The sequence below is a fragment of the Sabethes cyaneus genome, chromosome 3 (assembly GCF_943734655.1).
Source record: "Sabethes cyaneus chromosome 3, idSabCyanKW18_F2, whole genome shotgun sequence".
In the NCBI taxonomy this organism is placed as follows: Eukaryota; Metazoa; Arthropoda; class Insecta; order Diptera; family Culicidae; genus Sabethes; species Sabethes cyaneus.
In genome coordinates this window covers 115,182,961-115,209,144 of record NC_071355.1, presented here as the reverse complement: position 1 = coordinate 115,209,144, position 26,184 = coordinate 115,182,961, and the positions used below count along the sequence as shown (strand labels likewise).

General features: G+C 39.1%; 1 protein-coding gene across 2 annotated transcripts in view; it reads right to left on the bottom strand.

Moving 5' to 3' along the window:
* LOC128744040 (GAS2-like protein pickled eggs) overlaps window positions 1-26,184 on the bottom strand; it is a 595,332-nt gene that overhangs the window by 208,949 nt on the left and 360,199 nt on the right. For both annotated transcript variants that reach the window (XR_008412350.1, XM_053840783.1), the window contains exon 7: window positions 916-1,023. Coding sequence is in view for 1 of the 2 variants with exons in the window: in XM_053840783.1 (XP_053696758.1) it covers window positions 916-1,023 (108 nt within the window). In the remaining variant the exon portion in view is untranslated. The remainder of the gene's footprint in view (window positions 1-915; window positions 1,024-26,184) is intronic.

Genomic DNA, 26,184 nt, shown 5'->3' with positions numbered 1-26,184 from the left:
ACCATAAACCAAAAGTACTCACCACTATACAAGTTTTGGCTACCTACATTTGGACCTAAACGGTATACTTCGAAAGTTATACTAAGTCAAAGTTCAAAAGTGTTGCAAGTATCCCCGGATGACGGTATGCAAAGTTGTTTATTTTCATGAACCCTTTACACACACAAAGTTTAATGAAATTCTGAGAGGGTCATGCCAACTTCTGGTCAAGTTGGCATGAAATCCGTCAGTTGTATGACGATAAATTTATTCTACGCGGTATGTTGCTACAAAACTACTTGAGCTACAAAACCGCTGGAAAGCCGATCAACGGCGAATAAACGGCCTAACTACCATAGTCCAGTAGTTATCTAAGAGTGTGCGTTAAGCACAATAGCCCCTCCCTGAAGTAATACCGATAAGGTGGTGCCAGGGGGATTGAGGCTGGAGACTCGAGTAGGGTTTTAGTGGGTCTGGATCCTCACGCCCCAGTAGGGGGGTCGGGATACCAAACCCCACTCCCTGAGTTGTCTTCTCAGGTGTCTGATAGCAGATTTCCCTACTCGTAAAAAAAAACACGGTATGTTGCTACCTAAAAACAAAGAAGCTTCAGCACTACCACATTAAAACTCTAATAAAAAACGCTTACGGTTTCATAGCATAGAAATTGTTCCTTTTGAACGAATTCAGTTGAGGAACCAATTCTGGCTAAGAGATCGGCCTTTTCATTTTTTTATATACCGGAAATTAAGCTAAACTGAACATTATCACCATTTCGTACTTCCCATGTGGATGTGTACCTTGAACTTTTTTTACAATTAGGCCAATTATTTTCAAAGAGGAAAAAGTACAATGAGTATGAACAAAGCAAATTTACAATAGTAATTTTTTCTGTAGAATTGCTGTAGATTATAATTATAGTTTATTAATACATACCCGAACAAAGATCAGTACTTTGGTATCACCAATACGATATTTTCCCTCGGACACACGAACCATTGGAAACTGCGAAGGACAGGTGCATTTTTCCACGAGATCACGAACCTAGAATAAAGTTGTACTATTTTCATTATTTGTTTTATTTCAGCATGTAAAACGTGTCTTCTCTTATATGCGTATGTAAGCATCGGTATGTATATGCACCACCATAACACCCGAAACAGCTGTATGGTTCTTCGATTAAACTTGACATACTTATTCATTGATATAAGCGAATCAACATAAGAGAGTTGGCAAAAGGCAAAGAGATATATACAAGTGTGGCGATGTATCCAATTCTTACGATACGATACGAAACTTACCATACGATACGATAGAGCTACTAGTGAAACTATCATAAGAAATAGTTACGCTATTACTACCATAAGGCTTTTTTGTTTCACTTCCAATTACAGATTATAAGTAACGTTGCCCTCCCAGATTCAATCAACATCGTTTATGTGTTGCAGAGTGTGACTAAACTGTTTGCTTTTTCATAAGCTATGTTAAGGGACTTCTTTTTTGGTCGTATTGATTTAGTCCTTTTCGGTTTTATTTTAAAGCTTCACTATTACGTAATTGAACTGAAAATGTTCGGTAGTAGATCTAAGAAATGTATTAAGATAGGAAGTTTTGAGATGAAACACTTTATTTTCAACAGATCCTACTTGCCCTGGGCGCTCTGAAGTGCCGCCCTTATTTCGATCCATATATTTAAAGCCGTTTGTCAAATTATACAACTAGATTTCGTGTGTAACTTTTAATACACTAATTATGATTACGTACGGTCAAAAAAACAAATACTTTTACGTAAGCCTGCGACCAAAATTATAGCAATTATAGAAAGGTGTGTCCAACTTACAAAGCAAATTGAAAATGATTGAATGCTCAAATTGCTAGAAAATGCTCAAATTTTAAGTGCAATTTTAGTGTTTGCAATACCAATTATAAATAATCTATGATTTTAATGTAAGCGTTGGAGTTCATTTCTAGAAAGGTTCAGTTAAAGAAACTCGGGTTGAAGCAAGTTATGAGCTTCGTTGCCACTTACCCCGTATTCCAACTTACCTTGGGTACCTCAATCGAATCATAAATAATCGAATCTGCAATCGCGTAAAGATAATCGAGTCCCACCAGTATAGCAGACGGTGTCTTAGACCGCAACTTATAAGCGCGTAATCGATTATAAATATTGGTTGCTAAACTTCAATTTAAAAATCAGAAAGGTTGTATTCCAGACACAACCGCGTAGTTGGCGTAGAACTACGTTAGGCGGGTTTTTGCGAAACAACCTTGACTTGTCTTTCACACCATATTGACATATGTGTGACATAAAATAGCGTTAAGTAAATAATAGTGCTAAATAATTGTATCGTATTTTTGGTATGTATTTTGTGTAATTTGTGATGCAAAAAACAAATATTTTTAACAGTGCCAGAATCGGAGTACAGCCTTAATTCCTTTATTTGGTCACGTCGGCGCTTCAGCTGATTCGCTAATTGGGCCGACTGACAGTTGTTTGAAATTTTTGAACTCAAAGGTTCAATAGAATTTTGACATCCAAGTTGGAGTATGGCCCAACCCAATTAACACCCAATTAACGAACTGTATCTCCCTCACGCACCCAGCTATTAGCAAAATTCTCTCCTCAATATAAAACACTAATCTCATACATATGTAAGGGTAAGCGGGGCAAGACCGCCCACTTAAGCAAAACCACCTGTGCAAAAAAAGTTGTAGCTCAATTTCTAATTTATCTGCTTTAAATGAACAATTGATCTATTACCTACATGTAAAAAATAAAAACATAAATATCTGTAATGATTTTCTATTTTTTATTACGATTTGGAAACACGTCCAAAAAATAGAGTATTTTTTCCATGCGGGGTGAAACACGCCCACTAACGGGGTAAAACCGCCATAGCGTATAACTTTAACAATATTCAACCGATTTGAACGAAACTGGTGGCATTGGAATCGTGAATATCTAATTTAAACACATTGAATCAGTTTGCCATCAAACAATACATGGATCCCCGAGATCCGCAATTTCGAAAGAGTGTCCGGCAACCACTCGTATTAGAAGAATATCAGTAATATAGGTACCAACAGTCTTGAAATTTATACCGTGTAGTTTCCTTAGACAACAAGGTGGATCAGGTTAAGCATCCTGGAGCAATCTTTAAGGACTAGAGAGGATCTAAGATAAAATATAACAATATGGGTATTAAAGCTCCTACAATTGATCCGGTGGGTAATTTTTTGACATTTAAAGTTGTTCTGATTGATAAACCAGATACATATTATTTTTGCATTGCTAAGAATATTTGCTATATATCCATAATAAAATGTTTATTGCATGATATTTGTTCCAAAAGGGAGGAATTATTGAAAAAAGCTATATCCGAGAAAACAAGAAAATGTCCATAGCGCCCGCAAGGAAAATTGGCAATTTAATTTTTTTCAAACAGTCTACCAGCTACAAGCTAAGCACATTTACATTGTTTTATGTAAATCTGAGATTCTTTGATCCAAACTATGCAATTATTTTTAAAATCTCCTTATCGCACTTGCATTTTGCACGACGATCTTGCGCCGTTCGTTGTGGGCGGTTTTACCCCCAAATGACCGATTTACACATTTCACTATTTATTTCAACAAAACTGCATGAACAGTTACCTAATTTAGGTACTGTTGGATGAAGACAGGATCAGAGATGCGATATGGGCTGGATTTACTAAAAGTTTCAACGTTTTGAATAAAATGAACCCTAAGTTCTGCGGGAACAAAGTTATAAAAAACGAAACGATTATAACGAAAAATCTGTTTTTATTTATTTCTCCGATAGTTTATACGATATTGCTGTAAAAGGTATTGTAAAATATTGCGTACGCATTCAGTAATATGACTGTCATCAACATTTAACACCAATTTGAGCAAGGCCCTGTAAAACCATGGTGGGCGGTTTTACCCCGGCGGGCGTTGTTACCCCGTTTACCCTTATTTTGATGATATCAAAAACTACAAGGTACATAGCCCTAAGGGGTGTACGAAAGGGTGACGTAGGACTATATCAGATCATTAGATCAAAAACTAATGTAAACTGCATTTCTGGCATATGTATGTTTATAAGAATATGTGAGTGTCATTGTTTAAGTGAATGTTTGAAAGAGAAGAACGAAATATTCAGATTAAAGGTTAAAATAGTAAAGAATGACCAGCCCACAGATTATTGTATTAAATATGATTATGCGTAGCTTGACAGTTTTTAATAATCTTAGTTTAACTCGCTAGTGGCGTTTAAAAGGATCATTCGTTACAAATAACATTAAAGGCAAAGCACGTTCATCGCAAATATGACATACCATTCGAATGTCCTTCTCTTTTGACATGAATGACAACGGGCACGTAAGTTAGCGGCGTCGATTCACTGTCTTTTGTTCCGAGAAGATTTTACTAGTTTACTTTCACAGCTAATCACCGTTGCTATCCGTGCAAAAATTTCTGTTTTATTTGTATGAGAGTCCTTATCCTCCTACCACAGGGGTGAGGGGTCTCAAACCATTATCAAAATTTGGTTCCATTCGGTTGATTGGTTCTAGAGTTATAAAGAAATTCGTATTTCATTTGCATGGGAGCCCCCTCTCTTAGCGGGGGAAGGGGTCTCAGTACAGCATAGAAAAATTCTTACCTCCAAAAACCCCCACATGTCAAATTTGGTTCCATTTGCTTGATTAATTCTCGAGTTTTGAGGAAATTTGTGTTTCATTTGTATAGGAGCCTCCCCCTCTTACGCTCTCCGCAAAATTGCACTCTTGCCACCCCATAAAATTGCTGGTAATTTTATTTATCCAACGACAATTGTTCAGTTTCGTTCAGTAGTTTAGTAGTTATTAGCATTTGAAATCTTTCATTCAAAAGTGACACTTCTATTTTCGTTTTCACAAAGTGCTACCCAATCCCACTATAGTAAACAAAGACGTAGTCTTACGTCAAAAATTGTTATGTTAAAACGGCTTGACTGTGCTACAGCTTGAGAAATCCAAAGTTTTGCAGGTCGACAATTTTTCAGATCGTTTTATTCATTTTAATGATTCAAGGCTATTAAGTAAGTTAAAGTTGTTTGCAAAATGTTTTGTATCTTATTGCCTTATACTGAGTCGATGCTCGACGGTCAAACAAACATTAGCACCACTACGGATCCCTTCTGCCTTGTTTTCTCCATCCTTTTGGAAAGAAATTAATGCTATTAACTATTGAATAGTAAATAATTGCAGACAACTAACTGACGCAAAGCAGCAATTGAAACATTCAAAACTATTCTCGGATAACAGAGTCGCTGATTTTCCTCACTTTGAGAATTGCTGCGTTACTTCACATGCACAAATATCCCTTCAGCCGTGTTTTTTTGTAAGATAACAGTTCCGAAAAAATGCTTACAGTACCTATTCGCGACTGTGAAAGCTAAAGAGATTTTTCATCCTGTTTGCACTTACACGAAAACCCATTGTCAAAACTTGCGTGAAAACAAAAGCAAAACTACTTCCTTCACTTTTTTCCCACGCAAAAACCAAACAATTATTAGCAACTTCATAGTCGCAAATGTGGATACAATCTAGCAAAAGGAAAGGATTCGCGTTGACGGCATTAAACGATCTCTTGCACACTCATAGAAATGCCCGTATGTACGTGTGGGTGAAAATCTACCAAAATGTTTCGATCTCTTGCGCTCTTTAAGAAATCCCTATTCCGCTTCACCCCTACAGTAAAATTTTGAAGGTGGCAGCAGCTTACGTTCGTCAACGCGAATTGCTGCTTACCTTTTCTCTGATGTTTCACCTTCAGGACATCAATATTCAATTCAATTGAACTAGATTCAATGTTTAAAAATGAGGTAGGTTGAAAGAAAGAGGTGGTTTTATGCTTTAACAAAATCGTTCACTTTCAGGACATCAAACTGGACTAGGTTTGTCGCAGTTCTAACAAAACTTGTTAAAACGAGAGGGTTTTATTACTCTTTCTGGCATACTTCCCAAGCACAGATATCAAATTAGTATATGTATAAGTCTAAACATCGTAAATAGTGATGTCCGAAATTTTCAATTATTCGATTACCGATTAATTGGTGAGCGTTATCGGCACTAATCGATTAATTCAACTATTAGTGTTAGTTGTGTTCGATTAAAAATACTCGAATATTTCTTTGATTAATTCGATTAATCGAACGATTAACGAGCATTATTCGGGCGTTTTTCGTATTCATTGACTTATTCGATTAATTCAACTACTCGTGCTGGCAGTATTCGATTAAAAATTATTCGAATATTCCATGTGTTATTCGATTAGTTGAATTAATCGAACGATTAACGGACATCACTAGTCGTAAAGAATCTTCGACCTATTGGGACGAGGGGGTTTTGTTGCTTTTTTTCTAACCATAAAGTAATCGAAATCACAGTAAACAGATGGCGTATTTAACTGTCGTCCCTGCCAGTGGAGCAAGGCGATCACAAAGAAAATGTATGGGTTAATTTGACCTTGAACCTTGAAACTGTTCGGTAATTTTTACTAATTAGTGATTGAAAAAGAATGTTACAATAGAAATCACATAACTGCAACATCTTTTATGAATCGATCGGTATCTAAACCATGAAAATCCATTCATGATTGGCAGAGCTATTAGCGTTCAAAGTCTTTCATTTATTCTTCATTTATTTCGTGATGCTGGGTTGTATCCAAATTTTGGATGACACCCTGCGGTAAGACGTAATTCCTCAGAGAACAGACATCCATTCAGGAACAAATTTGTCGGGTATTCTTGGATAAAATTTCAAATTAAAATCATCTAATATGCTAGTATCACCACCACTATAGTTTCCCAACTAAATGATTCTTTTGATGTGCACACTGACAACCTTTGGCTCTCCTGGCGCTAGTATATATGGACTATAAGCGTTTTGCTAGCGCCAGAAGCTAGCTGTTGTGAGTTTAGTATAGAATTTTATGCGCCTTTAGCGACATCATCACTATAGTTTCCCAACTAATTTGACATAAGTTTTATCCAAGTGGGGACCTTTCGCTTGGATGTCTGTTCTCTGTGGTAATTCTACATCAAAAATGTACTGATATCAATACCTACAGAAGACAACTGGCTTTATGTTACCAAGTCAAAGCAAAGTTGTTAGAAGGATTCTATATTTGAATATTTCAGAGGATATGGTAGTTCATTCCAAAGAAATTCATCCAGGTTTTTTAGGGGAATACTATTATTTCTCCACAAAAACCATGGTTACGTTTAAGTAACTTTAGTTCATTGTCCGTCCGCAAATTGGCAGCACTGACTGTACACAAAAAGGCTTTTCGTTGACAACCAACCAGAATTCTCGCCTTGTGATTGGTTGGAGGATTCTTTACGATTATCTAAACCTATACCAATTTGATATCTGTGCTTGGGAAGTAAGCCAAAACAAGTGACAAAGTTTCCTCATTTCAGCAAGATTTCTTAACACCGCGGTTAAACCTAGACCATTTTGATGTCCTTGCTTGGGAAGTATGCCAGAAAGAGTGACAAAGCCCCCTCGTACCAACAAATTTTTGACGAACGCGATTAAACCCAGTCCAATTTGATGTCTGTGTTAGAGAAGTGTGCCAGAAAAAATGACACAAGTTCATTGTCCCAACAGATCGCAAATTCTTTACTGCGAGACGATTAAACCTCGGCGAATTTGATATCTGTGGTGGAAAAATGTACTACAGCTGTAATGTTCGGTTATAATACGACTCCGTATGAATACGCATGCTTGCCGTTCCATTAGAAGTTTAGTGAAAAGATGTGCTGTTGATAAAATAGGATTGAATTGGTAAAATCCCTTCAACGTGGGAAACCATGGGTAATAAAAACAATCTTTAATTTCAGTAAGGTAGCAGGAAAGCAATAATTTGTGTTCTTGATTTTGTTAAATTGTTTTCAAATGTACAATCTTTTGAGAATTGAACGTATGCAATGTTACTACTTTGATAAATGTTACATACAACGCATGTAGCATGTATATATGTTGCATATAGCATGTATACATGAAGAATCGAATGATTACAAGCATGAGTACATGCTACTATCACTACAAAGACACTTACGTTGTCCTGCGTCATCTATATATTCGGTCGTGTCTTGTACGCAACCCCTCTGATTTTTTCGGGTGTGATATGCAGTCGACGCAAGGCTGAATACGTTTTCTTCTTGATCGGTTCGCCAAGGTGTGAATACCACGTTTCCCGTTCGGTTCAGCCAAACAAAGCAAGATTCGCGTGTGGCTGCTAAACAGCAGGCAGGAGAAAAGAACTGCGCTGCTAGAAAATCGTTCTCGCCCTGACGTGGGATCACATTCGGTCGATTCGAGTCAATTGCGTGCGCGTGTGAAAAGTAAAAGTCCGGGTTAAAAGGGTCGAATATCGCGTTTCTGGCAAATTGATACACCCCGGTCTGACAGAGTCCGCTATTTTGCCTCTCGGTATGGGCAAAGCAACCGAGTGCGCGAGTGCAAATGAAAATCAACGCGTGTCCGGGGGGAAAACTATACAAGCTGACAAATCGACTCCGTCTTCTTCGACCATACAAACCCATCGCGTGCACGTGTGAAGGCCAGAAGGCGCTTGTGTAGAACAAATCCGCGTGTGATGAATACGTCCGTCGAATATGGCCGAAATTGGCCAGCGCGGGACTAGTGTCGGGAAGAGCAGCAAATATTGTAAGCACGTGATTTGATCGACCACATCGACTGTCATCGAATAATGACAAGATTCGCGACTCTTAAGCAAGTGCGGAGCGAGTGTCGGAGGAGCTCGAAGCAATTCCACTCGCGAGTGATCGAGAGCGAGGTTCAGCACCAGTGCACTTCTGGGCACGACAACATGGCCTATCCTCGAACGCGAAGCCGTGAGCTACAGTACGTCAGAGAAACCCGCTCCCACCGGCGGACATCGGAAGCAGCGTCTTCATCAGCATCCGCTGGCACGAACACGTGCACGCCAATGGAACTTGGATCGAACCGCGTCACCAAACAAGGCACCCGTGTCGTTCCTTTATCAGTGTTCAACGGCACACGACGAAGGCGTAGTAGAAAATGCACATTGGCGGCTGGGCCTGATGCACTTTGCTGAATTAAGGTGAGTCACACTACTGGTTGCTAACCCGAATCAAATTTAGTGACACCCTATGTAAAATTTGTAAATACAGTCAGGAAACCAATATATATATACTAGCTGACCCGACAAACTTCGTATTGCCACAAATTTACCGGTGTTGTACATAAATCATGAATCTCGGATGATCTTTGTCACAATCTCGAGTTTTGCAAGCCCCCCAGTGGGCGGCGCTTCCGACGGCGGGTCACCGGCTACACTCACGACCGTCTCGTCCTGGATGATCTAGTGTTACTATAGATAGTTTTTGTGGTCTTGTACTGACTAATGTTTTATGGAAGAGTCTCGAATTTCTCGAGCTCGATTAGTTTTTGAGTTTCGCGAAAATTTCTGTTTTATTTGTATGAGAGTCCATATCCCCATACCACTCCAAAATCTCCCACATGCCAAATTTGGTTCCATTTGCTTGATTAGTTCTCAAGTTATAAGGAAATTTGAATTTCATTTGTATGGGAGCCCCCCTCTTAAAAGGGGAAGGGGTCGTAATTCACCATAGAAAAAATTTCTGCCATCTAAAACTCCCAAATGCCAAATTTGGTTCCATTTGATTGATTAGTTCTCGAGATAAGAGGAAATTTGCATTCCATTTGTATGGAAGCCCATCCTCTTAAAGGGGAGATTTCTTCTTTAGAAAGCGAGTTATGGCTTTCTAAAGAAGAGAGGGGTCTCAATTCACCATAGAAAAAAATCTTGCCTCCAAAACCACTTACATGTCAAATTTGGTTCCATTTGCTTGATTAGTTCTCGAGTTATGAGGAAATTTGTTTTTCATTAGTATAGGAGCCCCCCCCTCTTAAAATGGGGAGGGGTCCTAATTCACCATAGAAAATGTTCTTGCCTACAAAAACACCCACTTGCTAAATTTGGTTGCATTTGCTAGATTAGTTCTAGAGTTATGAGGAAATTTGTATTTCGTTTGTATGAGGGCCCCCCCTCTTAAAAAGGTAAGGGGTACTAATTCATCACAGAAAAAATGGTTGCCTCCAAAAACACCCACATGCCGAATATGGTTCCATTTGCTTGATTAGTTCTCGAATTATGAGGAAATTTGTAATTCATTTGTGTAGAAGCACCCCCTCTTAAAGTTGGGAGGGGTCCTAATTCACCATAGAAAATATTCTTGTCCTCGAAAACTTTTACATGCAAAATTTTGTTCCATTTTCTTGATTAGTTCTCGAGTTATGAGGAAATTTGTATTTCATTTGTATAGGAGCCCCCCTCCTAAAGTGGGGAGGGGATCCAATTCATCATAGAAAAAATTTTTGTCTCCAAAAACACCCACGTGCCAAATTTGGTTCCATTTGCTTGATTAGTTCTCGAGTTATGAGGAAATTTGTATTTCGTTTGTATAGGAGACCCCCTCTTAAAGTTGGGAGGGGTCCTAATTCACCATAGAAAATATTCTTGCCCTCGAAAACTTTTACACGCGAAATTTTGTTCCATTTGCTTGATTAGTTCTCGAGTTATGAGGAAATTAGTATTTCATTTGTATAGGAGCTCCCCTCCTAAAGTTGGGAGGGGATCCAATTCATCATAGAAAAATTTTTGTCTCCAGAAACACCCACATGCCAAATTTGGTTCCATTTGCTCGATTTGTTTTCGAGTTATGAGGAAATTTGTGTTTCGTTAGTATAGGAGCCCCCCTTCTTAAAGTGGGGAGGGGTCCTAATTCACCATAGAAAATATTCTTGCCCTCGAAAACTTTCACATGCCAAATTTGGTTCCATTTGCTTGATTAGTTCTCGAGTTATGAGGAAATTTGTATTTGATTTGTATGGAGGCCCCCCCTCTTAAAGGGGAGAGGAGTCATAATTCCCCTTCTAAAGAGGGGAGGGGTCCCAATTTACCATAGAATAATTTCTTGTCACCAAACACACCCACATGCCAAATTTTGTTCTATTTGCTTGATTTGTTCTCGAGTTATGCAGAAATTTGTGTTTCATTTGTATGGGAGCCCCGCTCTTAGCTCTTAGTGGGGGGAGGGGTCTCTAACCATCACTAAAACCTTTCCTGGCCCCAAAAACCTCTACATGCAAATTTTCACGCCGAATGGTTCAGTAGTTTTTGATTCTATAAGGAACATCCCAGACAGACAGAAATCCATTTTTATATAGTAGATATATATATATATATTTATATATATATATATCTATACCTATAAAGAAGGATTTCTGTCTGTCTGTCTGTCTGTCTGTCTGTCCTGTGTTCCTTATAGAATCAAAAACTACTGAACCAATCGGCGTGAAAATTTGCATGTAGAGGTTTTTGGGGCCAGGAAAGGTTTTAGTGATGGTTAGAGACCCCTCCCCCCACTAAGAGGGGGGGCTCCCATACAAATGAAACACAAATTTCTGCATAACTCGAGAACTAATCAAGCAAATAGAACCAAATTTGGCATGTGGGTGTTTTCGGTGACAAGAATTTATTCTAGGGTAATTTGAGACGCCTCCCCTCTTTATAAGGGGAATTATAACTCCTCTCCCCTTTAAGAGGGAAAGTTTCCATACAAATTTCCTCATAACTCGAGAACTAATCAAGCAAATGGAACCAAATTTGGCATGTGAAAGTTTTCGAGGGCAAGAAAATTTTCTATGTTGAATTAGGACCCCTCCTCACTTTAAGAGGGGGGGCTCCTGTACAAATGAAATACCAATTTCCTCATAACTCGAGTACTAATCAAGCAAATGGAACCAAATTTGGCATGTGTGTGTTTTTGGAGACAAAATTTTTTTCTATGATGAATTGGGACCCCTCCCCACTTTAAGTGGGGGGGGGCTCCTATACAAACGAAATACAAATTTCCTTATAACTCGAGAGCTAATCCAGCAAATGGAACCAAATTTGGCATGTAGGTGTTTTGGAGGCAAGAATTTTTTCCATGATGAATAAGAACCTCTCCCCACTTTAGGAGGGGGGGCTCCTATACAAATGAAATACAAATTTCCTCATAACTCGAGAACTAATCAAGCAAATAGAACCAAATTTGGCATGTGGGTGTTTTCGGTGACAAGAATTTATTCTATGGTAAATTGAGACCCCTCCCTCTTTATAAGGGGAATTGTAACTCCTCTCCCCTTTAAGAGGGGGGGCTTCCATACAAATTTCCTCATAACTCGAGAACTAATCAAGCAAATGGAACCAAATTTGGCATGTGAAGGTTTTCGAGGGCAGGAAAATTTTCTACGGTGAATTAGGACCCCTCCCCACTCTAAGAGGGGGGGCTCCTGTACAAATGAAATACAAATTTCCTCCTAACTCGAGAACTAATCAAGCAAATAGAACAACATTTGGCATGTGGGTGTTTTTTTTGGTGACAAGAATTTATTGTATGGTGAATTGAGACCCCTCCCCTCTTTATAAGAGGAATTATAACTCCTCTCCCCTTTAAGAGGGGGGGCTTCCATACAAATTTCCTCATAACTCGAGAACTAATCAAGCAAATGCAACCAAATTTGGCATGTGAAGGTTTTCGAGAGCAAGAAAATTTTCTATGGTGAATTAGGACCCCTCCCCACTTTAAGAGGAGGGGCTCCTGTACAAATGAAATACAAATTTTCTCATAACTCGAGAACTCATCAAGCGAATTGAACCAAATTTGGCATATGTGTGTTTTTGGAGACAATTTTTTTTTCAATGATGAATTGGGACCCCTCCCCACTTTAGGAGGGGGGGTTCTATACAAACGAAATACAAATTTCCTCATAACTCGAGAACTAATCCAGCAAATGGAACCAAATTTGGAGTGTAGGTGTTTTTGGAGGCAAGAATTTTTTCTGTGATGAATTAGGACCTCTTCCCACATTATGAGGGGGGGCTCCAATACAAATGAAATACAAATTTCCCCATAACTCGAGAACTAATCAAGCAAATAGAACCAAATTCGGCATGTGGAGGTTTTTGGAGGCAAAAATATTTTCTACGGTGAATTAGGATCCTTCCACACTTCAAGAGGGGGGGCTTCTACACAAATGAAATACAAATTTCCTCATAATTCGAGAACTAATCAAGCAAATGGAACCATATTTGGCATGTGGGTGTTTTTGGAGGCAACCATCTTTCCCATTATGAATTAGGACTTCTTACCTTTTTAGGAGGGGGGGGGGGCTTCCATTCAAACGAAATACAAATTTGCTCATAACTTTAGAACGAATCAAGCAAATGGAACCAAATTTGGCATGTGAGAGTTTTAGATGGCAGAATTTTTTTTCTGTGGTGTATTACGACCCCTTTCCCTTTTAAGAGGGTGGGCTCCCATACAAATGAAATACAAATTTCCTTATAATTTGAGTACTAATCAAGCAAATGGAACCAAATTTAGCATGTAGGAGATTTTTGAGTCTTGAATTTATTTTATGATAGTTAGAGACCTCTCACCCCTGTGGTAGGGGGATATGGACTCTCATACAAATAAAACAGAAATTTTTGCGAAACTCAAAAACTAATCCAACTCGAGAAATTCGAGACTCTTCCATAAAACATTAATCAATAACAAGACCACAAAAACTATCTATAGTAACACTAGATCATTCAGGACGAGCCGGTCGCGAGTGTTGCCGGTGACCCGCCGTCGGAAGCGCCGCCCACTGGGGGGCTTGCAAAACACGAGATAGCGACAAAGATCATCCGAGATTCATGATTTATGTACAACACAGGTTAATTTGTGGCAATACGAAGTTTGTCGGGTCAGCTAGTATATATATCTATACCTATAAAGAAGGATTTCTGTCTGTCTGTCTGTCTGTCTGTTTGTCTGTCTGTCTGTCTGTCTGTCTGTCCGTATGTTCCTTATAGAATCGAAAACTACTGAACCAATCGACATGAAAATATGCATGTAGAGGTTTTTTGGGGCCAGGAAAGGTTTTAGTGATGGTTAGAAACCCCTCTCCCCACTAAGAGGGGGGGCTCTCATACAAATGAAACACAAATTTCTGCATAACTCGACAACTAATCAAGCAAATAAAACAAAATTTGGCATGTGGGTGTTTTCGGTGACGAGAATTTATTTTATGGTAAATTGAGACCCCTCCCCTCTTTATAAGGGGATTTATAACTCCTCTCCTCTTTAAAAGGGGGGGCTTCCGTACAAATTTCCTTATAACTCGAGAACTAATCAAGCAAATGGAACCAAATTTGGCATGTGAAGGTTTTCGAGGGCAAGAATATTTTCTATAATAAATTAGGACCCCTCCCCACTTTAAGAGGGGGGCTCCTGTACCAAAAAAACACAATTTTCCTCATAACTCGAGAACTAATCAAGCAAATGAAACCAAATTCGGCATGTGGGTGTTTTTGGAGACAAAAATTTTTTCTATGATGAATTGGGACCCCTCCCCGTTTTAGGAGGGGGGGATCCTATACACATGAAATAAAAATTTCCTCATAACTGAAGAACTAATCAAGCAAATGGAACAAAATTTGGCATGTGAAAGTTTTCTAGGGCATGAATATTTTCTATGGTGAATTAGAACCCCTCCCCACTTTAAGAGGGGGGGCTCCTATATAAACGAAATACAAATTTCCTCATAACTCGAGAACTAATCAAGCAACTGGAACAAAATTTGACACGTGGGTGTTTTTGGAGACAAAAATTTGTTCTATGATGAACTGGGACCCCTCCTCACTTTAAGAGGGGGGGCTCCTATACAAATGAAAGACAACTTTCCTCATAACTCGAAAGCTAATCAAGCAAATGAAACCAAATTTGGCATGTGAAAGTTTTCGAGGGCAAGAATATTTTCTACGGTGAATTAGGACCCCTCCCAACTTTAAGAGGGGGGGCTCCTATACAAACGAAATACAAATTTCCTCATAACTCGAGAACTAATCAAGCAAATGGAACCAAATTTGGCACGTGGGTGTTTTTGGAGACAAAATTGTTTTCTATGATGAATTGGGACTCCTACCCACTTTAGGAGGGGGGGCTCCTATACAAATGAAATTCAAATTTCCTTATAACTCGAGAACTAATCAAGCAAATGGAACAAAATTTGACACGTGGGTGTTTTTGGAGACAAAAATTTGTTCTATGATGAACTGGGACCCCTCCTCACTTTAAGAGGGGGGGCTCCTATACAAATGAAATACAACTTTCCTCATAACTCGAAAGCTAATCAAGCAAATGAAACCAAATTTGGCATGTGAAAGTTTTCGAGGGCAAGAATATTTTCTATGGTGAATTAGGACCCCTCCCAACTTTAAGAGGGGGGCTCCTATACAAATGAAATACAACTTTCCTCATAACTCGAAAGCTAATCAAGCAAATGAAACCAAATTTGGCATGTGAAAGTTTTCGAGGGCAAGAATATTTTCTATGGTGAATTAGGACCCCTCCCAACTTTAAGAGGGGGGGGGCTCCTATACAAACGAAATACAAATTTCCTCATAACTCGAGAACTAATCAAGCAAATGGAACCAAATTTGGCACGTGGGTGTTTTTGGAGACAAAATTGTTTTCTATGATGAATTGGGACTCCTACCCACTTTAGGAGGGGGGGCTCCTATACAAATGAAATTCAAATTTCCTTATAACTCGAGAACTAATCAAGCAAATAGAACCAAATTTGGCATGTGGAGGTTTCTGGAGGCAAAAATATTTTCTATGGTGAAAACTTTAAGAGGGGGTGCTTCTACACAAATGAAATACAAATTTCCTCATAATTCGAGAACTAATCAAGCAAATGGAACCAAATTTGACATGTAAGTGGTTTTGGACGCAAGAAAGCGAGTTATGGCCCATCTCCCCTTTAAGAGGGTGGGCTTCCATACAAATGAAATGCAAATTTCCTCTTATCTCGAGAACTAATCAATCAAATGGAACCAAATTTGACATGTAGGAGTTTTAGATGGCAGAATTTTTTTCTATGGTGAATTACGACCCCTTCCCCTTTTAAGAGGGGAGCTCCCATACAAATGAAATTCAAATTTCCTTATAACTTGAGAACTAATCAAGCAAATGGAACCAAATTTGGCATGTGGGAGATTTTGGAGTCTTGAATTTATTTTACGATAGTTAGAGACCTCTCACCTCTGTGGTAGGGGGATATGGACTCTCATACAAATAAAACAGAAATTTTTGCGAAACTCAAAAACTAATCGAACTCGAGAAATTCGAGACTCTTCCATAAAACATTAGTCAATACAAGACCACAAAAACTATCTATAGTAACACTAGATCATTCAGGACGAGACGGTCGCGAGTGTTGCCGGTGACCCGCCGTCGGAAGCGCCGCCCACTGGGGGGCTTGCAAAACTTGAGATAGTGACAAAGATCATCCGAGATTCATGATTTATGTACAACACAGGTTAATTTGTGGCAATACGAAGTTTGTCGGGTCATCTAGTATATATATATATATATATATATCTATACCTATAAAGAAGGATTTCTGTCTGTCTGTCTGTCTGTCTGTCTGTCTGTCCTGTGTTCCTTATAGAATCAAAAACTACTGAACCAATCGGCGTGAAAATTTGCATGTAGAGGTTTTTGGGGCCAGGAAAGGTTTTAGTGATGGTTAGAGACCCCTCCCCCCACTAAGAGGGGGGGCTCCCATACAAATGAAACACAAATTTCTGCATAACTCGAGAACTAATCAAGCAAATAGAACCAAATTTGGCATGTGGGTGTTTTCAGTGACAAGAATTTATTCTAGGGTAATTTGAGACCCCTCCCCTCTTTATTAGGGGAATTATAACTCCTCTCCCCTTTAAGAGGGGGGGTTTCCATACAAATTTCCTCATAACTCGAGAACTAATCAAGCAAATGGAACCAAATTTGGCATGTGAAAGTTTTCGAGGGCAAGAAAATGTTCTATGTTGAATTATGACCCCTCCTCACTTTAAGAGGGGGGGCTCCTGTACAAAGGAAATACCAATTTCCTCATAACTCGAGAACTAATCAAGCAAATGGAACCAAATTTGGCATGTGTGTGTTTTTGGAGACAAAATTTTTTTCTATGATGAATTGGGACCCCTCCCCACTTTAAGTGGGGGGGGGGGGCTCCTATACAAGCGAAATACAAATTTCCTTATAACTCGAGAGCTAATCCAGCAAATGGAACCAAATTTGGCATGTAGGTGTTTTTGGAGGCAAGAATTTTTTCTATGATGAATAAGAACCTCTCCCCACTTTAGGAGGGGGGGGCTCCTATACAAATGAAATACAAATTTCCTCATAACTCGAGAACTAATCAAGCAAATAGAACCAAATTTGGCATGTGGGTGTTTTCGGTGACAAGAATTTATTCTATGGTAAATTGAGACCCCTCCCTCTTTATAAGGGGAATTGTAACTCCTCTCCCCTTTAAGAGGGGGGGCTTCCATACAAATTTCCTCATAACTCGAGAACTAATCAAGCAAATGGAACCAAATTTGGCATGTGAAGGTTTTCGAGGGCAAGAAAATTTTCTACGGTGAATTAGGACCCCTCCCCACTCTAAGAGGGGGGCTCCTGTACAAATGAAATACAAATTTCCTCCTAACTCGAGAACTAATCAAGCAAATAGAACAACATTTGGCATGTGGGTGTTTTTTTTGGTGACAAGAATTTATTCTATGGTGAATTGAGACCCCTCCCCTCTTTATAAGAGGAATTATAACTCCTCTCCCCTTTAAGAGGGGGGGCTTCCATACAAATTTCCTCATAACTCGAGAACTAATCAAGCAAATGCAACCAAATTTGGCATGTGAAGGTTTTCGAGAGCAAGAAAATTTTCTATGGTGAATTAGGACCCCTCCCCACTTTAAGAGGAGGGGCTCCTGTACAAATGAAATACAAATTTCCTCATAACTCGAGAACTAATCAAGCGAATTGAACCAAATTTGGCATATGTGTGTTTTTGGAGACAATTTTTTTTTCAATGATGAATTGGGATCCCTCCCCACTTTAGGAGGGGGGGTCCTATACAAACGAAATACAAATTTCCTCATAACTCGAGAACTAATCCAGCAAATGGAACCAAATTTGGCGTGTAAGTGTTTTTGGAGGCAAGAATTTTTTCTGTGATGAATTAGGACCTCTTCCCACATTAGGAGGGGGGGCTCCAATACAAATGAAATACAAATTTCCCCATAACTCGAGAACTAATCAAGCAAATAGAACCAAATTCGGCATGTGGAGGTTTTTGGAGGCAAAAATATTTTCTACGGTGAATTAGGATCCTTCCACACTTCAAGAGCGGGGGCTTCTACACAAATGAAATACAAATTTCCTCATAATTCGAGAACTAATCAAGCAAATGGAACCATATTTGGCATGTGGGTGTTTTTGGAGGCAACCATTTTTCCCATTATGAATTAGGACTTCTTACATTTTTAGGAGGGGGGGGCTCCCATTCAAACGAAATACAAATTTGCTCATAACTTTAGAACTAATCAAGCAAATGGAACCAAATTTGGCATGTAGGTGTTTTTGGAGGCAAGAATTTTTTCTGTGATGAATTAGGACCTCTTCCCACGTTAGGAGGGGGGGCTCCAATACAAATGAAATACAAATTTCCCCATAACTCGAGAACTAATCAAGCAAATAGAACCAAATTCGGCATGTGGAGGTTTTTGGAGGCAAAAATATTTTCTACGGTGAATTAGGATCCTTCCACACTTCAAGAGGGGGGGCTTCTACACAAATGAAATACAAATTTCCTCATAATTCGAGAACTAATCAAGCAAATGGAACCATATTTGGCATGTGGGTGTTTTTGGAGGCAACCATTTTTCCCATTATGAATTAGGACTTCTTACCTTTTTACACTGATAATAAAACTTGGTTTATAGTACGAAAACGAGCGTTTGCTGTACGAATTCTTTCGTTGTTTTCTACCACGAACTAGATTCGTAAAATCAATCCTGAATGTTTTGTACATAGTAACAAAGCTATATTCGTATGAATCATTGCATTTTACAAAATGGTTTGTGGATTTTACGAATGCACGAAAAGGCTGTCGATAAAAATAATACTAGATTTCACTATTTTCCGATAGGTGTCAGTATGCTACATTACCGATACCTATCGAAAAATAGCGAAATCTTTATTATCTCTGAAAAAAGCTGATTTTATCGGGAATCGAACTGAGCTCGTTTTGTCATACTTCTTTACGAACAGCCGACGACGCCGCAAACCACAGAACCACAGCTACTGCGTACCAAGACGGACATAATTGCACAAGTCTATTTTCTCTTCATACAATCTTCGCATCCCGTTTTCGTCGATAATGATGCCAGACAACAACCGTGCATCAAATGGGTCTTGATGCAAGACAGCTACGAATGTGCTCTCGTAAAAAATACGAACCATTCGTAATAGCAACATTTGCGGTAAACAATAAGCCTACGAAAGTTTTTAAATGGTATGAAATTATTTGTACCAGCTACGAATAAAGTTTTACGAATATTTTTTCAAACAAAATACGAAATTATATTCTCAGTGTAGGAGGGGGGGGCTCCCATTCAAACGAAATACAAATTTGCTCATAACTTTAGAACTAATCAAGCAAATGGAACCAAATTTGGCATGTGAGAGTTTTAGATGGCAGAATTTTTTTTCTGTGGTGTATTACGACCCCTTTCCCTTTTAAGAGGGTGGGCTCCCATACAAATGAAATACAAATTTCCTTATAATTTGAGTACTAATCAAGCAAATGGGACCAAATTTAGCATGTAGGAGATTTTTGAGTCTTGAATTTATTTTATGATAGTTAGAGACCTCTCACCCCTGTGGTAGGGGGATATGGACTCTCATACAAATAAAACAGAAATTTTTGCGAAACTCAAAAACTAATCCAACTCGAGAAATTCGAGACTCTTCCATAAAACATTAATCAATAACAAGACCACAAAAACTATCTATAGTAACACTAGATCATTCAGGACGAGCCGGTCGCGAGTGTTGCCGGTGACCCGCCGTCGGAAGCGCCGCCCACTGGGGGGCTTGCAAAACTCGAGATAGTGACAAAGATCATCCGAGATTCATGATTTATGTACAACACAGGTTAATTTGTGGCAATACGAAGTTTGTCGGGTCAGCTAGTATATATATATATATATATATATATATATATATATATATATATATATATATATATATATATATATATATATATATATCTCTAATATAAAAATGGATTTCTGTCTGTCTGGGATGTTCCTTATAGAATCAAAAACTACTGAACCAATCGGCGTGAAAATTTGCATGTAGAGGTTTTTGGGGCCAGGAAAGGTTTTAGTGATGGTTAGAGACCCCTCCCCCCACTAAGAGGGGGGCTCCCATACAAATGAAACACAAATTTCTGCATAACTCGAGAACAAATCAAGCAAATAGAACAAAATTTGGCATGTGGGTGTGTTTGGTGACAAGAAATTATTCTATGGTAAATTGGGACCCCTCCCCTCTTTAGAAGGGGAATTATGACTCCTCTCCCCTTTAAGAGGGGGGGCTTCCATACAAATCAAATACAAATTTCCTCATAACTCGAGAACTAATCAAGCAAATGGAACCAAATTTGGCATGTGAAAGTTTTCGAGGGCAAGAATATTTTCTATGGTGAATTAGGACCCCTCCCCACTTTAAGAAGGGGGGCTCCTATACTAACGAAACACAAATTTCCTCATAACTCGAAAACAAATCGAGCAAATGGAACCAAATTTGGCATGTGGGTGTTTCTGGAGACAAAAATTTTTCTATGATGAATTGGATCCCCTCCCCACTTTAGGAGGGGAGCTCCTATACAAATGAAATACAAATTTCCTCATAACTCGAGAACTAATCAAGCAAATGGAACAAAATTTCGCGTGTAAAAGTTTTCGAGGGCAAGAATATTTTCTATGGTGAATAAGGACCCCTCCCAACTTTAAGAGGGGGGGCTCCTATACAAACGAAATACAAATTTCCTCATAACTCGAGAACTAATCAAGCAAATGGAACCAAATTTGGCACGTGGGTGTTTTTGGAGACAAAAATTTTTTCTATGATGAATTGGATCCCCTCCCCACTTTAGGAGGGGGGCTCCTATACAAATGAAATACAAATTTCCTCATAACTCGAGAACTAATCAAGAAAATGGAACAAAATTTTGCATGTAAAAGTTTTCGAGGGCAAGAATATTTTCTATGGTGAATTAGGACCCCTCCCAACTTTAAGAGGGGGTGCTTCTACACAAATGAATTACAAATTTCCTCATAATTCGAGAACTAATCAAGCAAATGGAACCATATTTGGCATGTGGGTGTTTTTGGAGGCAACCATTTTTTCTGTGATGAATTAGTACCCCTTACCTTTTTAAGAGGGGGGGCCCTCATACAAACGAAATACAAATTTCCTCATAACTCTAGAACTAATCTAGCAAATGCAACCAAATTTAGCAAGTGGGTGTTTTTGTAGGCAAGAACATTTTCTATGGTGAATTAGGACCCCTCCCCATTTTAAGAGGGAGGGGCTCCTATACAAATGAAAAACAAATTTCCTCATAACTCGAGAACTAATCAAGCATATGGAACCAAATTTGACATGTAAGTGGTTTTGGAGGCAAGATTTTTTTCTATGGTGAATTGAGACCCCTCTCTTCTTTAGAAAGCCATAACTCGCTTTCTAAAGAAGAAATCTCCCCTTTAAGAGGATGGGCTTCCATACAAATGGAATGCAAATTTCCTCTTATCTCGAGAACTAATCAATCAAATGGAACCAAATTTGGCATTTGGGAGTTTTAGATGGCAGAAATTTTTTCTATGGTGAATTACGACCCCTTCCCCTTTTAAGAGGGGGGCTCCCATACAAATGAAATTCAAATTTCCTTATAACTTGAGAACTAATCAAGCAAATGGGACCAAATTTGGCATGTGGGAGATTTTGGAGTCTTGAATTTATGTTACGATAGTTAGAGACCTCTCACCCCTGTGGTATGGGGATATGGACTCTCATACAAATAAAACAGAAATTTTCGCGAAACTCAAAAACTAATCGAGCTCGAGAAATTCGAGACTCTTCCATAAAACATTAGTCAGTACAAGACCACAAAAACTATCTATAGTAACACTAGATCATCCAGGACGAGACGGTCGTGAGTGTAGCCGGTGACCCGCCGTCGGAAGCGCCGCCCACTGGGGGGCTTGCAAAACTCGAGATTGTGACAAAGATCATCCGAGATTCATGATTTATGTACAACACCGGTAAATTTGTGGCAATACGAAGTTTGTCGGGTCAGCTAGTATATATATATATATATATATATATATATATATATATATATATATATATATATATATATATATATATATATATATATATATATATATATATATATATATATATATATATATATATGAGTAATAGCATATACTAAATTTAAGCCTACATAAAGCTGCTGACTATATTATTCCACAAAAATCCAGAATGATTGATCTTAACACAGTAATGACCCATGTCAGCCCCATGTTGAGTTTATCGCTGACGAAAGCGAGAAACTGACAAAATCGGGATTTTTTTTCTAGATATTAATTCAAAATTGAAGATTATAACCTTTTTTTGTTGATTTGCTTATTTGAAAAAGGAAAAGCCCGGTGGAGTACAACAGCTTTTTTTTGTTTTGTTAAATTATAGTCACTTTAACAGCTTGGGTCATTTGTGACTTCTGCAGGGTTGGGATTTGAACCCAAGTCCTCGGCGTGAGAGGCGTGCTAACCACTACGCCGGAATTGACAGCTTTGACAATCCTTCTCCAGTAGGCACAAAACCTCCTATCTTTTTATACCAAATGATACATAGCTGCAGTTAACATTTAAAACTAAGAATACATTGCATTAATTTACTAATTGTACAAAAGTTTGAGCTTAGTGTTGGAAACGATTCTATACAGCAACGGTGATAACACTGCATTCGTTGCTTCACTTTATACCCTAGACAGATACAATTGTACTACCCAGGTAACCAATAAGCATTAACATAAGCAGCAAATCAGCCGCTTATTGGGATATCTGGCATTTTATACTGCACGTTGTTGTATATTAGCTTTTTGACTGCATAGGTGTTGTAAATTGGCATCCAAAATTCTATTCAAATTCTTCGTGTCAGTAATCAGCTGCAAATGAGCGCTGTCAGCACTATAAGAAGGTTAGCAGTAAAGTAGCCGTATATTTTGCCAAAAAAGCATTTAAGTAGCATTTAAGGTGACTTAAATGCTTACTGGATTGCATTTGAATAGCATTGGAAATGTTTATTTGTTACCTGGGTAGCGTTGTACGTGTACAACGTTGTACATATACAACGGAAGGGTGACAGACAGTGCTGGGCACCGCTAATTCGCTAATTCGCTAACCGACCAATCGAGAAATGCTAGTTATACTTTATAATTTATACTCAGACTAGCCGAATTGTTGCTGGGCTATGATTCCAAATGAAGTGCCGCTGTTTATTTTAAAATTAATAAACTGTAAAGCGTTTTATCCATTATAATAGGTTTTGATCTTAGGTAAATTAAGAAAAGCCATGTAATAAATGTAAATTACAAATAATTTGTACAGCGATAGATTACAATGCAAGTTATTGTGATATGTTTAAAAATAAACAGTAACTGTTAATTTGCAATTTGCAATTAGTGATTAGCGAAATTTCCACGATTATCGAGCAAATTGTATCGGTTAGCGAATTAGCGAATTAGCGGTGCCCAACACTGGTGACGGACATAATGCTGTACTTTGTACTCATCACTGATATTCTCTAATTAGATGACAATTAGGTACACCAACTGATTCGGATCCAAACCATATCGGTATGATACCACTTTTTAAGCCACACCCCTTTTTAAAACGTGTCATGTTTTGTAACCCGGGACAGTTGGGACCGGAACGTCATGCAAAAGTTAGCGGATTGTTCATGCGCCACTCCCGAAGCAGACCATTCGCCTTGTCGTGTTTGCCCAGCTAATTGAGCTCACTCTTATGGGCGGGTTTAGTTTGTTTCTGACTTTCGGTTCGAAGACGGTTCAACTGTACCAGAAACTACTTCAGCAATCCACCAAAAACTCTAAGAACTCGGCGGCGTCAGCCGACCGTTACTCAAAAAATTATCGGGGTGGCTAAGTAAACCTTGCTTGCCAATTATCATCACAGGGCCTGTTCCCTGTCCACTTACTCATTGAACGCTTCAGAAAACGCGACACTGCAGGCTGAAGACTCCATGTCAGCCCAGCTCGCAACAACAACCAAAAAATATAATCTGAAAACGGTAACCGAAGGGCAAAATCATCTAACTTAGTAAAAACTCAATAATAGCTTCCTAATAGGCTTTAATACTTTTTTTTCATATACAGGTTTTATTCATTGCGCAAAAAAAAACAATTCATAACATATCGTTTCGACGGGTCTCGAACCAGGCCTACCTACTAACATCCCTAGCGAAAATATGCTGTTCGCTTTGGACTGGTGCTTTAGCTCTCGCGGCTATACGCTCATCTACACGAAGCGTTCGTTTAGGGCCTATCTAGAGTTACAGCTCGTTCTAACAGGGGATTGAATGCGTGAGGCAACGGTTACTCAGCGATTTTGGTCTCAAAAAAACGTTTGTCACTGGGGGTGGTGGTCTCGAACTCTCATCACTGAATTTATAAGTTTAGCAGGGTATTTTCCGAGACGTTTAGTGCACTGAACCGGCCGCTCTTAGCGACGCCGGGCGAATATATGCGGGTAAATTTTGTACATGCGCATGACAAAAGAAAACTAAAGTGTACTCGCTATCATGGCTTTATGTGGTACCTCCTTTTAACTCCTGCGATCCGCGTGGTATGTTCGGTGTCCCGCGAAGGCGGGAACGTGCTGACCTGAGCGCGGCTTCCAGGTAACGCGCGTGGTTTTTGGCGAACGGCGTTCTTCTGGTCGTGGTTGACGGATGACCAGGAAACTCTACACTAGACGGCGTGGTATAACGGCGTGGCTTACAGCTGAACGGGAACGGTCGATGTAGCTCGGATCTATGGCGTCTGCAGCACTTTCTACCTGCACAAAAGATACGGCCGACATCGTAATGTCGGAATTAACCTCACGCACTTGCACTCTTCCTGTTTACTCATACCTTTTGAAAGGGATTCGGATTGCACGATATTCCAACTGGACTAATCTTCTAACTTGCACCAAATCGAACGAGCTAATCTATCTATATGAAAAACTAAATTGAGTATTACTAATTAAACTATCTTGCCCTTACACGTGATACCTTTGGATCACTACGCGGTGCGAATCAGAGAAACTTTTAAAGCACTGCCGAACTCTTCCACGGTCTAGAACAAAGTGGCAGAGTAACAGTTTGCTGCCCCTCAGATCAGCGATGCATCTTAAAAATACATCTTAACCGGAACTACGTAATCGTTTACGATAGTCCATTTTTCCGAAGTTATTTGTTAACGACGGAGACACCGCGAAGCATTCTAAAGTATTGGTTTCTTACATCCGAAGTTTCGGATCCAACCGAACCGTTTCTCTTGAAGCCAGAAACGAACCCGAGTCCTCTTTCTTTCTTTGGGCAAATAGCCAAACAAGGGTTAACTCATCTTGGGGAGGTGCGTACTCGTCGCAACCACCCGCTCCCACATAACTTTCCAACCTATACCGAGTTCTAGTGGGCGAACAACTCAGTGGCACTCAAGTACTCATATCTACTAAACGTACCACAAGTGGTACTGTTTCTCTCTTCGACTCAACTAGCATAATTCTGAGCAGACCATCGAAACGAGGGGCTGCTCGATCTAAATTTCACTTAACTAGGTGTAATGCTACAAACTTATCCCGACTAATCCCGACTGGCGTATGTTCGAATCCCGAGAGGCTGTTAGAGTCAATAGGATCGTAGCAACTGGCCCTGTAATTGCCCTGCACTCTAACAGCTGACCGCGAAGTCTGTCGTATAAACACAGAAGGTCAAGTTTCGATAACGGAATGTATCACCTAGGCACTTATGCACCCTCGTCCACGTGTTTTCAAAGGCACTATTGTATTCAATGAAGAATTGAATCTGAATATTTCGCTCTTCTCTTTCAAACATTCACTTAAACA